Raw genomic sequence first — 15,028 nt, forward strand, 5'->3', positions numbered from 1 at the left:
CTTTAAAATATTGAAAAAAGCTTTGATTATCAATACAAGAAGCCTTTTCGACTACCAAAGGTTGTTCCTGAAACGGAGAAGGAGAAAGCAAGGCATCCATTTTCTCATAATAACCTAAAGGGTCTTGATCTTCTACGAATAGTAATTTTTTTTTCTTTTTTCTGAACAAGAAACAACTTTACATTGATTGATGAAAAGGTGAAATGTTCAAAAATACAAACTCCTAAGGAGTGAAAAAAAGAGAAAAAATAAGCAAAAATAAAATAACAACCCTAGTCGCCAGCTATGACCCGCCGCCGCCGCCGCAAGCCTTCACGCCGTCCCGCTGTTCGCCGCTCGGGTTTTCTTGTCCGACATCCTTCGTGGGTCACAGTTTTCATGGGTCGCACTAGGGTGCTCCATCACAACCCAAACTCCATCATCTGCCATTGCGCTTCTCCGCTGCTTCCTAGGGTTCAACCGCTGCCGCCTAGGGTTTGGTTAAAGAGACTGCCGCCACCAACTAGGGTTTCTGTCAATGCTGCACGTCATCGCCGCTAAGGGTTCCGCCGCCAAGATTCAGTGCAATACAGTGCAGCTTTGTGTTTTTTCGCGTTAATTTTTACATGGAAATCAAAAATTGTTGTGTTAAGAATAGACTTTTCTGCATTTGAGTTGAGGATGAGTGCTTCAATATTGAAGATATGTGTCGCAGGTGTTGCTTTTGAAATTTGGCCATTTATCTTGGTTTGAAAATCGGTTGGTTGAATTATTGCAATTACTAGAGCATGAGTACTTCTTTGCATATGAAAAAATTGAATTCGGTACATGTAGATTGAGGAAATTCATAGTCAACCAAAGGAGCAGCATTGAATGAGTGGTTTGGCCTTCAACTGGGGCAAGAAGAAAGCTTGTTATTTATGCGGGACCAAGGAAAACGGGTTAGTTAGCCTTTCGGGATATGCTGAAGGTTTGTTTGATTCGTTCTGCTACGAAAGGACATCATTTTAGCCTTCTCACTCTGAAACCCTAAAAGGTAAGGTTGCTTTTCAAGGTAGGAGGGACACTTTATTGATGGAGAATAAAGAGGTTTCTTCTAAAGGTCCTTTAAAGCAATTTTGGGTTAGAAAGGATTCTGAAGCAATGTGATGGTCCTTTAAAGCAACATGATGGTCGATCACGAAATTTAGTACCTTAGACACTGGGAAGGACATAGCTGTGGCTCTAAATAAAAAGTTCTCTTAGGACTGTCAGGATAAAAAGTTCTCTTAGGACTGTCAGGTTAACCCATTTTTGGCAGATAAAAGGCTTTTAAGGTTTGAGGATAGAAGATTGTTGAACTCAAAGTGGGTTAATGGCTCATGGTGAAAGGTAGGAGAGTTCCATTTAAAGCTAGAGATATGGTGCTTTGAAGATCATTGCATGAAGGAAGTGGTGGAATACTTTGAAGGTTGGATAAATATTTGTAATTTACCCTTAAATTTTTGGAATAAGTAATGTTTTGAAGAAATAGGACTTCAACTCGGTGGTTTAAAGAAGATTTCCTACAAAACCTTGAATCTCTTGAATTGCTCAGAAACTCTGATTCAGGTGGAAGAGAACTCATTTGGATTCTTACCGGCATCAATAGAATTTAACACACAGTTCGACGGCATTGTAATTCGTCTAAAGGAGGTTGAGAGTTATGAGAAAAAACAGAGTTTGATCTCCAGTAAGATGTTGCTTGTAAGATCTTCAAATGTACTAGACATTTAAAGACTTCATTTGCTATTGTCAAATGAAGAGCCACCTCAAGGGTTTTCATCTGATAAAAGAAAAGATGAATCTGAAGTTTTATCTAAAAACGCAGAGGGCAACCCAAATGTTCTTTCCTAATTTGGAAAACATTTCGCATAATTTTTTGTCTGATCAAGGAATTGAACTAAGAAAAGAATCACAACCTTCTGTAAGGGAAACCTCTGATAAATCTTCATTAGCAACCTCTTCATCTTCCAAAAATCTTGTTGAATCCTGATTACTGACACTAACATTGAAACCTTCCTCATCATCAGACAAAACATTGTCCTTTAAGTGTTAAGTGTTTATTTGACTCCTCACTCGTTGAATTAATGCTACCATGGTGGAATGATGAAATACGTTTAGAAGCCTTTTCAATCTTAAAGTCTTTTTTCTAGATTGGTTTCATTTAAGCCAGCTACCTTTAACTTTTTCGAATAATAAAATGGCAAGGTGGGAATAAAATTCCTTAGCAGTAGTAAATCAGGATTAAATCTAAGGTTGCTATCAACCAAATCGTCGGTTGTCTTAATTGCCTTATAACCTTCTAAAGGATGAAATTCTTTACTTAATTCATTTCCTTCATCTGACATGAATCTCAACGATATGTTTTCCAAAATAGGAAGAATATTTGGGTTGTCCCTTGGGCTTTCATTCGAAACTAAAGAAAATCTTCCATCTTTTCTTTTATCATATGAAAACCCTAGATGAGGCTCATCGAAAATAACAAATGAAGCCTTTGAACATCTAACACATTCGAAGATCTTGCAACAAGCATGTTACTTATTTTACTGGAAACCAAACTTTATTTTTTCTCATAACTCTCAATCTCCTTAACACGAACTACAAAGTTGTCAAGTGTGTGTTAATTTCTATTGAAGCAGGTAAGAATCTACAAGAGCTCTCTTCCACCTAAATCAAAGCTTCTGAGATTTAGGGATTTGTAGTAAATCTTCTTTAAACCACCAAGCTGAACTCCTATTGCTTCAAGGCATTGCTTGTTCCAAAATTTTAAAGGTATGTCACAGATCCTTACCCAACCTCCAAAGTCTTTCACCACTTCCTTCCTACTATGATCATCAAAACACCATCTCTCTAGTTTTATATAGAATTCTCCTACCTTTCGCCACAAAACATTAATCCACAAAACATTAATCCACTCTGAGTTTAACAATCTTACATCCTCGAACCTTAATAGCCTTTTATCTGCCATAAAATGGCTGATCTAACTGAGAAAACTTTTCTTTTAGAGTCACAACAATATCTTTTCAATTGTTTAAGGCACTAAATTTCAAGATGACCATGGTGTTGTCCCAATCTAGCTCCAAAACTTTTGAATCCTTTCTAACCCAATATTGTTTGAAGGACTCTTAAAGGAAACCTCCTTATTTTCATCGATAAAGTGTCCGTCCTAGCTTGTAATGCAACTTTACCATTTAGCAGTTCTATATAAGATGGCCCAGAAACATCTTGCCGATGTCCTTTCAAAGTAGAACGAAGTAAACAAGCCTTCAGCATATTCCAAAAGGCTAGTCACCCACTTTTCCTTAGACCCACATAAATAACAAGCTTTCTTCTTCCCCCAATTGAAAGCCTTATTACACATTCAATACTACTCCTTAGGTTAGTGTCTGAATTTCCTCAATCTACAAGTATCAAATTCAATTCTTTCATGTGTAAATAAATACTCGTGCTCTAGTAATTGTAGTAATTCAACCAAATGATTTTCAAATCAAGATAAATGAGCAAATTTCAAAGGCATCACCTCTCTCCGACACATATCTTCAAGATTAAGACGCTCATCATCAACCCTAGAGCAGAAAAGTCTATTCTCACCATATCAGCTATCAATTTCCATGTAGAAAATAATGTGAAAGGACACAGAACTTCACTGAACTGAAACTTGGCGGCAGATCCCTAGGTGGCGGCAACAGAACCCTAGATGGCGTGGCGACGACGGAACCCTAAGTGGCAGTGGTGGAACCCTAGGGAGTCGAAACACCTTAGAGAATAAACCAAACCATGAACATTTGATGGTGATGTTGAACCCTAGGTAGAGACGGAGAAGCACAACAGCGAACCCTGGGTAGTGACGGAGAAGCGCAACCCACGAAGATAAACTACGACCCACAAAGGAACCCAACGACGAACAAACAAAACTCAGTAAAAATTTGACGATTGGTTGTGTGGCTACTGTAGTAACAACGGCGAACAGTGTGACAGCGGACAGAGTGAAAGCTGACGACTACGAACATAGAAGGTCATGGCTGACAGCTAGGGTTAGGTTTAGGGTTTTTAATCATTGTTACCAATATCACATCTCCTCCTCCTCTATTCTCTCATGTCTCCTAGCTCTCCTCTCCTATCTCATGCCTTCCTCCTCTCACTCTCTCCTCTCACTTCCAACCAACACCATTTCCCCTTTCCACTCTCTGCACATCTCCGTCTCTCCTCCACCTCACTCTCTTCTCTCACTTTTAGCCAACAGCTACCCAACCCTGTCGGTAGTCACCTCACCCTCCCCTATCTAACCAGCAATGCCCCATCTCCCACCAGCAGCCACTCCCACGCCCTCTAAAGTAGGGGTGCACATTGAAATTGTTGAAATCAAAAAAAATTAAGAACCGAATTTTCAATTTTAGACGATTTTTGGTTCGATTCAATTTATCAATTTTGTAAAACCAAAATATGCAGTTCGGTTTGATTTAGAGTTAAAAATTTGAACTCAAATCGAACGGTTCGAACCGAACCAAAATATATTCATATATTTATTTCTTTGTTCTTTTAATTATTTAAAACATCTCATCTTTCTAACATCTTTCATTTATTGCTTTCGATTAGCGTGCCCATCAATACCACCTTTTCATTTTCCCAAAATCCACCCACACATGCAAGTATTTCCTACATTCTCAAACATTTTTTTCTTTTCTCTTTTCTTTTTTTCTTCTTTTTAATGAGGTCTCTTTCTCCCTCCAAAACCCTAGCTTCATAATTTCTCTCTCCTACATTCTCATAACATTTTTTTCTTTTCTCTTTTCTTTTTTTCTTCTTTTTAATGAGGTCTCTTTCTCCCTCCAAAACCCTAGCTTCATAATTTTTCTCTCTCTTGGTGTGTTCAGCCACCCCCTTTGTGTAATCTTGCCCCATCTCTCTATATCTACCTTTTCCCTCCATCATATCGTTATTCTCCGGCAAGCAGCACTCGACTGGCAACGACCAAAGGAAGCTCTTCCCTCCCTCTGCGACAACTCCACTCCTACCGCAACAACAGAACTTATCGACGGTCGCTCGTGAAACACCGACGGTAGTCCACAAGCACGATCCCTCCCCAAACGACATATCCTTCATTTTGGCCTCTTTGAATCAGCCTCGCCCAACACTAGTTCTTCGCCAGGGCTCTCCATTTATGCCACATGCAGGTGAAACCGCAAACCGAACCGACTAAACCGTCGGTTTTTCAGTTCGGTTCCATGCAATTTTAGTACTAATTTCGGTATGCTGTCTTTGCTGGAAAGGGGCAAAGACTTGGATCATCTGTTCATTCACTGTCCCTTTGCTTTAAAAGATGGCAGTTTCTGTTTCAATGTTTTGACATTAATATATATATGCCTAAAGACGTGGAGAGCTGGTTATTAGAATGTTTTCACGGGTGGCACTTCAACGGAAAGGCTAGAGTTTTGTGGAGATATGTGTTCAGAGCTTTTCATTGGAACGTTTGGGTGGAAAGGATCTCACGCTCCTTTGAAGACAAAGCTACTAAGTCTTGGGATTCTTTTTGTAATAGTGTGCAGGTTTTAGCTTCTTGGTGGTGTAAGAAATACGAAATTCTTTCGTAATTGCAACCTCTCTTTGATTTTACAAAATTGGAGAGTTTTTTTTTATTAGTTTCCTTTTTGGAAGGGGCTACATTGGACCCTGTCCGTAGGCTGTTATTGTTCTTTTGTTCCTTCTAATGAAGTGTTTCTTATCCAAAAAAAAATATTTTTTTAAATTCGATTCGATTTCGGTTTGGCTCTAAAACCGAACCGAACCAAACGGAACCGTGAAAACCTCTAATCCAGAGGACAATATTTAATTTTTACAAAAAGCTTTTAAAATCAAATTGGGTAAAATTGAAAGAAATGATTTAGCTATGTTGGAAATCAAGGGTTCGGTTTGATCTCCGTTTTGGCCAAAATTGAACGACTAAACTATGCACAATCTTTTTCTTTTTTGATATCTATGAATGTCTTAGCCAGCTTGCACGCACCTCGATTAATCTCACGAGACAACTATCTGACCCTACTACATTTGGTTGCCAAAGTAAGTTATAGGTGGCACCATAATTTAAACTCATTCCCTCTAAGCCTTTGAAATTTACATTAGCTCTTAACCATCGCTGGGTCAACTCATGATGGTTGAACTGTATGCACTCTTACTAACTACTAACCAAGAAGAATGTAGTCACATTGCAATAAGAAACTATGAGGAAAGATTGAACAAAAATCAAATTACAAAGAGAGATTTATAAACCTCACAAGGTTGTGGGTATATTCTACCAATTGAGACCCTCCCTTTACTAACCCATGGGGATGGTTTACAAGATTCATAACTACTCCACCTACCGAACACTTACCTAGCCAATATTTAAATCTAAGTCTACCAAAAATTCCTGATTTACCCCACCATTGCCCAAAGGTTCCCACATCTTTACAAGTATCTCCCTCACCCTTTTCTTTTTTCCCAATAAAACTTATTCTCCCAATTTTTATTCCTAGTTGAGGCTGAAGGCATGCTATGAAACAAACTCTGTTCCAAATGTAATATTTCCCCATATCACCATCCTTGAGAATGCATCTTATTTTTAACCAAACACCCGATAGCTAACTTCCCAGCAAATTAGAGAACTTTTCCTTTTCTTTGCACCATTGAAATGATAAATCCTCACCAACATGATCCTTAAACTCCAACTAAGATTAATACGATGGAATAACTCATTCCCAGCGGAAGTAAAAGGGCAAAACAAAACAAAGGATAAAGATTTTCAACTTTCTCCTTTCTTTTAATTTTTTTTTCTTTCGGCTTCTTTTGTTTGGGTTGTTTTTCCAGAAGATCGAAAAGAAATAAATGAGAGAGAGATAGCGAGTTGTTCAAGGAAAAGGTGGGGTAGGTGGATAAAAAACAAATGACTCTATACTATATATAACAGGAGAAACTTTTTCTCTCTATTTTACCTTTTAAACATTTGAGGGCAATTTAGTCCTTTAAATATAAATTTTTCTCTCTCCTCTTTCTCTCACATCACTTCCTCTCATTTCTCTCTGTTTTTTTTCCTTAATTCCACTTATTTTTATTATTTAATCATGTCAAATATTGGAATGTAAAGAATTAGAATATGTATAGTTTTGTCTCTATGTTTCTATGAATTAATTTAAGAAATTATAACTTGTGTTTCTATGAATTAATTTAAGAAATTATAACTTATTTTTAATTATAATTAATAAGGAATTTCAAAAGTTTTGTAACTATTCTTGGTGCAAATATTCCCCCTTCCCCCCTTGGGTCTTTTGTAATTTCATATCATCAATGAAATTCTTTCTTTCACTGAGGAAAAAAAGTTTTGTAAGTATTTATCTTCTACAACTATGTAAAGAGGTTTTTCTTACTCTTTCTAGTTCTCCCAACTATCCTTCGGTATGTTTTTCTCCTTTAGTCTCAATGTCTTGTGTTTTCTTATATTTTAGTTAGATTGTTTGATCTAATGTTTAACTTTTAGTTTTTTTCCAATATAATGTTAATAATTGTAATTTCAAAGAAGATTTGATTACCTACAATATGTAAGTAATTTATTCAAAAGGCTTACAAGATTGACATAATTGCGTTTCTTTTTTTTCCCTTCTGTGTCATTCTCTTTTTCAATGACTCAAATAAGAAATCTAAACAAAGTTTTATTTCTTTCATTGTTATGTCTAGGAACAAAAAAGGATAAAAAATCCATGAATATGTGTTTTTTTAGGAAAAAAAAGAATTAAGTAATTGAGGATTATGTGTTAAGTTGTTTATTCTTGTTTGTTGTATTTTACTTATGGAAAATTTTCAAATAATGAACACTTATCAATATTTTTTTAGCCACATCACCTGGACCGGTGGATGATGAGAATTATTGAGACATTGATTTTATGAGATAAACATGGAAAATAGAAAGAAACTTAGTAAGGTAAATATTGAGAGATAAAATAGCCCAATAATATTAAAAATTTTAACTATTTAAATAATTTCTATGAAAAGTTCATTGAGAGAGAAAATTTTAACTATTTACATTAATCAATGAAAAGTTCATTTCTTGTTAAAAAAAATTAAATAATTTTTATGTTTTTATACTTTAAAATAAAACTATGAAAGTCATACTAGTTAAGGAAAAGGTGGGGGAGGTGGGTAAGAAATGGGATCAAGTTCATTTTGTCAATCCATTTGGTCTTTCACAAATGTTTTACAAATTCCCCCCCACATTATGGCAAATTTTAATAGGTCAGGATTGGACAGACACCTAATTTCCTTTCCATTCTTTGGATTTTAGTCATGTAATACAATTATTTCAAATCAATTCAAGCAAAAGACAGATAAAAGATTCATTGAAATACAAAAAGTTAAATCACTCACTTGCATGTAGAATGTGTTGAAATCATTATATCCATCTCTGCAACAAAGATAAAAACAATCATTATGCTACAAGAACAAAAGAATATTTTACTGGTCTTACAAAGAGCTACAGGTCGCAGACAATTAACAGGTGCCCTGATGGTAACTTGGGTCTAAAATACAAATAGTATCATATCATTTAAGGCTGCAAGTCAGCAACAAATAAAAAAATAAAAAGAAACTTTATACAGATTTCAGATAGAAAAATAGAACACCAGAGGAGAATGAATAGAGTTACTTCTATTCCACACATCACTTGTTTATTTTTATTTTTTAACAAGATACGAAATTTTCATTGATGAATGAAAATAAAAAATACAAGTTCAAAGATACAAATTTCATGGGAGTGAAAACAGAAGTGAAAGAACGAAAATCAAGTACAAGGAAAAGAGCCAAGAACTAAGAAGTACATCACTTCTTTCTTATAAGGAACAAAAATATCATTTAACCAATAAGGAGAATACAGACTAAAGGTCAGGGGAAAGGAAAACCCCTATGTCCTCAACAACAAAGTAGTTACACAAAGCAAACTCAATCTACAATTCTACCTTGATCAAAAGACTTTTGATCGTCATTGAAGAGCCTAGTGCTCTTAAGTCTTAAGGCACCATTGGGTGCACAGAAGCTGTAAAATTCATTATAAAAGCCTATTAAAAAACACACTATTATAATTAGTGTCCTTTTCAAGAAAGTCACTTTCTTAAGAAAACTTCAAGTATTGCACCAAATGGTAAACCCATAATCTTAATTTCCCATAATACGTGTAAAAATCTTGTCTTTTAGAAAAAATGATTACATATAGAAAAATAAAATTGAAAAAAGTTCAAAAAATTGTAGAATATAATTTTGTCATGACTTGCTTGGATGTGTAAATTTTTTTATATTCCCATAAAAATCGAGAAAAAAAGAAGTGATTTATCTACTACAATTTTTTTTTTTTTTTGTTAATAGAACTTCTCATTGAAATAATGAAAAGGAACATAAATGTTCAACGATACAAACTCTCGAAAGAGTATCTACTACAAATTTTTTAATACAAAATCACAAATAGGGATGCATTATACCAAGTTCATAGATTCGATGTTAACATTTGAATGTGAGTATAACAGCCAGAAAAAATAATTTATGGAAAATACTGTTTTTTTAACAAGATACTAACTTCTCATTGAAATAATAAAAAGGAACATAATGTTCAAAGATACAAACTCCCGAAAGATTGAAATAAATAAAAATAACAAAACTTAAAAAGGTACAGTAAACCCTCTCCAATTAGAACAAATCAAGCTAGGGGTGTAACTTTTAAAAATAGATGATAAGGAACACCATTGAGAAACTTTGAACTTAACTATATTGAAAATAATGTTAAACGTGCATAACATACTTCTTATAGTGAGGAGCCTCCCGATCCAGCCGAGCAAGGGTACCAGCTAAGATAGAAACCTGTAGAATCATTAAATAAGAGTCAATTGGAAGAAAATACAGTCAAAATAGAAAAACCTATCGGTGGGAATTCGTTGATGTATGTATGTATGAAGTTCTAGAATAAAGAAATATTAGACAAAAAAATCTAAAAAGACTGAGGTGGAGGATGCAATGGTTTTTGTGCTTCCTCCTGCTCAATCTAGTGCTCTTTGTCCTAGCGCACTCTCATATTTTCTCTAACTATAGCCCCTGGTCTTCTACATATCAATTAATATTTTTATGAAAACCCAGCTTTCAGGAAAATGAAATTATTCTACAATATCAATTGATGAAAGTAGTAATTTCTTTATCAAATCGAGAAGATATCTGTAAAATATAACTCAATGCAAGATTAAGAAAATCAGCAGAGTGGACTACATTTTTTCTAGAAAGAGGTATAATCAAGGGGAAACAAAGCAACAACCTAGGGAGCAAGGGTGTGGAAACTCTGCCCAAAAGCTAACCAAATACAAAAGGAGAGCTTACAATGAGAAATAATCATCAGAAGATATAATTCTAAAAGAATTGTTTACGATTTGAACACCACCCAGAAGCATTGTGTTGTACACTGGAAGCAAGAACTTAAGTCTAACCATGGACCATACACTGGAAGCAAGAACCTAAGTCTAACCATCAAGTGGTCCAGCATTTTTCTCATATCAAAATATATCTACTCCACTCAAACTAGATGATTAATAAACCAATAAAGCAAAGCTAAATTAATTTAAATGAATATGATTAAAGCAACCATTTCAAAAATATGGTTTTTTTTTTATATCTGGTAGTTGGAGCTCTCCACCTAGGTGCCACCTGCACCCGCCCCAAGACCAGGATCCAGGAGACATTAAAGGTCTTTAGTATTAAGCTCACCAAAAAGTTTGAACTTAAGACCTCTAAGCCAGTATGGCCAAGAGACCCCAAGTCCTTGCCAACTAGGCTGCCCCTTGGGGGCTTCAAAAATATGGTTCGAAAGCAAAAAAAAAAGGAAAAAAAAAGGCTATTTGAAGAAAAATATACCAAGTGGGTTGAGAGAGTTCATGTAGCTAAGTATAAAGCATCCTCTTGGTAATATTTATCTTTTCTATTTAAGAGCTTTTCTTCGTGGGACATCTTTTGTAACTGGGGTCATTCTTACAGTTTTCCTTGCATTGTGGCCTAGTGTCAGGACCTCAATCTCAACACATGAGACACAACAGCTCAATGGACCTTGCACGAGCCAATATCAAAGTGGGCGTGGCAGTACACTCAAAGAAAAAGTGCGAGGCCAAGTAGCAACATGTGCGGTCAAGAAAGGGTGAGGCAGACACATGGGTGGTAGCAAATGGCTAGCACCACACACATAGCAAGAAATGATATATTCCATTTTCTTTAAATTGTGTTGACCTGGAAATAGGCTGGCATGTCAATATAGGTGGAACACTAATGCTTGTGGGCATGAGCGTAGGCTAGCGCACACCCATGCAGCACGCAAGCATAAGGGTGTGCATGTACAAGCAAGCACATACATGCATGGGACAAATGTAGCGAAGCAAGCAATAGTGCGCACAACACAAGGAGGCAGCACACTTAGTGTGCTACCTAGCGGGCATTGTTTGCCCTAAACCATTCAAACACAAGGTGGACAGTTAACTCCCTTAAATTTTGTGGAGCTTAGTGGGCATTTATGGAAAGCTATAGAAGCCCCTAGATGGCCAACCATGAGGGGAGAGAAATCAGCATTGTGAGTAGTTAAAATAATAAATAACCTCCACAGGTTGGAGTTAATTAGAAACCTCCTATCCATCTTTAAATGCACCAAACAAATTATCAAAAGGCTGGAAAAGTTTATTCGAAACTTCTTTTAAAAAGGCAGAAAGGAGGAAGGAGGCCTGAACCCAGGAAGCGAGCTTTGCCTACTAATCTGGGAGGAGTGGGGTTGGGAAGTTTGGTGGCTAAAAATACATGGCGCTTCTTAACAGAAAATGAGGCTCTTTAGAGAGATGTAATAGTCAATAAATACCATCTGCTTCCTCCTGAATGGTGGCTGGTTTTCAAAGGAATCTTCAAATTCAATGGGTCAAGGGACAACAACAATCGTTGATGCACCCAAGTAGATGTTTGGTACAAGTTCATGGTGGATGAAAGGAATAAGGTACGCTTCTGGAAAGACCTATAGTGATTAAATGCTTCTCTTCTTATTGCTTTCCCTAGACTTTTTAGAGTGGCCAACTCTAAAGAGTCTGTGATATCTCAATGCTGGTCTACAGATCAAAGAGGATGGGTCTTGGTTTCCAAAGAAACCTTTCAAATTTTTAAGTTGAGGAATACAGCTTGATCTTTCAAATGCCTTGCGGATATGCTTCCTACCAACTAGGAAGCACAGACGCGTAAAGCATAACCAAGTGTCAATGTAGGACACGTGTCAAATATTTTTTGAACAAGAAACAAACTTTTCATTGATAATATGAAAAGGAAGAAAAAAGTTCAAGGATACAAGCTCCCAAAGAAGCGAAAAACGAAAAAGAATAAAAACAAACAGCACATAGAAAACAAAAACCCATAAAAATATGAGAACTGAAGCGTAAGAACCGAAGCTGAACACTGATTACAAGAAAGCTCGCCAAAACAAAGGACAGATTGCTGAGGAGGAATCCAAAATCATCACTTAACACAAGCTAATCGCCAGAAGAGAAGAAACTGAAACCTCCCTCCACCAAGAGAAGACACAAAAGCGAAAGAAACTCAACCCTCAAAATTGCTGTGAAGCGGAACCAACCAAAAACCCGATGCCCATAATAAAAGCCTACCTAATTAGTGATTGGGTCTAGGGTAAGGCCAACATCTTCAAAAAATTTTAAAAACCTTTGATTTTCTGCGCAAGAAGCTTTTTCGACTCCCAAAGTCTGCTCCCGAGAAGTAGAAGGAATGGAATCACGTGTCAAATATTGAAACACTCAAACACACGTTCGACACACAAATTTGAGTGTCTTGTTTTTTTTTAATCGGACATGCAAAGACATGCAGGCGGCACTATAGGACACAGCGGGGACACAAGAGGGACACAACATCCAGAGAAATAAAAAATCCACGAATAGTGAGTGTTGTTGAGGTGAGCCCTATAGCAAGAGGCAAGGGGAGGCCTTCGCACCTCGAAGGTGTCCATGGCGAGTGCCTTGGAAGAGTTGGAATGAGAAAAGTCGGAAGAAAGAGGATGAGTTGAAAGAAGAAAAGGCGAAGTCAGAATAAGAAGAGTTAGAAGAAGAAGAAAAAAAAGGGCCGAGAGAAGAAAATTAATAAGAGGAGAAGAATAGGAACATTGGAAGATAAATAAGAAAAAAAACGCAGAAGAATGAGAAGAATAAGAGATAGAATAGAAGAATAAGAATAAAAATAAAAATAAGAAAAGCAGAAATTGCATGCAATATCTCTCCTCCATGACTAATAAGTGGCAATTTTTCTCTTCCAATAATTATGTCTAGGCAGTGCTTTTTTCCAAGACTAACAGATGAGATTATTAAAGGCTTGTGTTGTTTTAATTTTAGTCATAGTACCATTTTATTACAATATTTTTTTTATAAAAAAATTAAATAAATAATAATAATAAAATTATTAAAAAAGAAAGACTTCTTTTCTCTGAATATCTCTACTCTTTCTTAATTATTTAAGTCAATTTTTATTTAAATATTAAATAGTTTTGTTAATGTTTAATATATCTAAATATTAAAAAAAATGAATGTGTCCCAACGTATCGTATCCTACTTTTTTGGCCATTAACATGTCGCCGTGTCCATATATGTGCTTCTTAGCCTACCAATAATGAAGACTTAAAAGAAGGTATGGATGCTAAAGAGCGGTGGGATGTTTTGTCAAATCTCTTGTGCCAAAGCTGGTTAATCTACAGGGAATGGCTCCTACTGATGGAAACTTTATCTAGAAGCTCGAAATTCCTAGAAAAATTAATGTCTTCTTGTGGATTTTTGCTAAAGAAAGGCTCAAGACGTGTGGAAGACTTCAGAAATTAATTCTCACAATGTATATGTCCTCAAATTGGTGTATTCTGTGTAGAAAGAATGGAGAAGATCAAACACACCACTTCCAAAACCCTATTGTTGCTGGTTGTTTGTCGAATTAACTTAATACTTTCAACCGTACCTGGGTTTTCCCTAACAACACAACAGAAACCTTTGTACAGCTCATTTTGGGGACAAGTTTTAAAGATCAAGTGAATATTTTGTGGTCGAATGCGTATGGACAGGACTGTTGTGGAGAGTGTGGCATGAAAGAAACAAAAGGATCTTCCATAAAGAAGAAACGAATAGAGCTACCTTATGGGATCTAGTTAAAATCTTTGTATCTTCTTGGTCTTCTATAATTAGACCTTTTTGAAACTACAAAGTGACGCAAATATTTGCCAATTGGGCGTCCTTTTTGTAATCTTTCGGCTTGTGGGGATATCTCATCTCTCCTTTTTTTGTACTCTTCTCTGCTGAGATGTAGTATCATTTCATATCAAAATAAATAAATAAATAACCTCCACAGTAGTGGGAAGTTATTGATAGCTTTGGCCTCTATATAGAGGTGGAGCCTACGGCTTCTGTAAGCATCCCATTCCATACACATTGTACTCTTATTGTAATGTACTGAAGATAGATATAAGATACAGAGTGTTTCCTCTTCACTTGTGAGTCTTGTGAAACGCTTTGAGTGAACTAGTGTTCTTCTATTCATGTCCCCTATTCCTTCAAGTGTAGACTGACTAAGAAAGAACCCCTAGTGCGGAAAAAGCAAAAAAAAAAATTCATAGTTTGGATTTTAGCCTTATGAAACCTACTGGGGTGCATGTGTATCCTACTTAGAGATGTTTGTGATCTTTTTTGGGTTTGAATATCTTGACTGACTGTACATGGTTTCTTTTATTGTCTTACTTTGTAACTTTTCACAATTTTAATGAAAAGACTTGATTTCATAATAACAATAAAGCAATACCCACACTGTCCCAAAAGATATTGCCTTTCTCTTAGGCATTTGAGCTCAAAATCCTACAAAGTCTCATACTAAATAATAAATCACTAAATCTTTCTTTGCCTAAATGCGAGCAAAGTACTCCAACATAGTTAAACATTTAGCAACAAGAAAGATAAAACAGACTGGGAAA

The 15,028-nt window shown here is 36.0% G+C and overlaps 1 protein-coding gene across 1 annotated transcript in view; it reads right to left on the reverse strand.

The window, feature by feature from the left end:
• The window catches only part of DEG7 (DegP protease 7), a 38,908-nt gene that overhangs the window by 20,913 nt on the left and 2,967 nt on the right, over positions 1-15,028 (reverse strand). The window contains exons 4-5 of the mRNA XM_022287714.2: positions 9,815-9,873; positions 8,395-8,431 (exon numbers count right to left, since the gene is read on the reverse strand). Coding sequence (XP_022143406.1) covers positions 8,395-8,431; positions 9,815-9,873 — 96 coding nt within the window. The remainder of the gene's footprint in view (positions 1-8,394; positions 8,432-9,814; positions 9,874-15,028) is intronic.

The sequence above is a fragment of the Momordica charantia genome (genome assembly GCF_013281855.1).
Source record: "Momordica charantia cultivar OHB3-1 chromosome 8 unlocalized genomic scaffold, Mcharantia_2.0 BLBB01000008.1, whole genome shotgun sequence".
Classification (NCBI taxonomy): domain Eukaryota; kingdom Viridiplantae; phylum Streptophyta; class Magnoliopsida; order Cucurbitales; family Cucurbitaceae; genus Momordica; species Momordica charantia.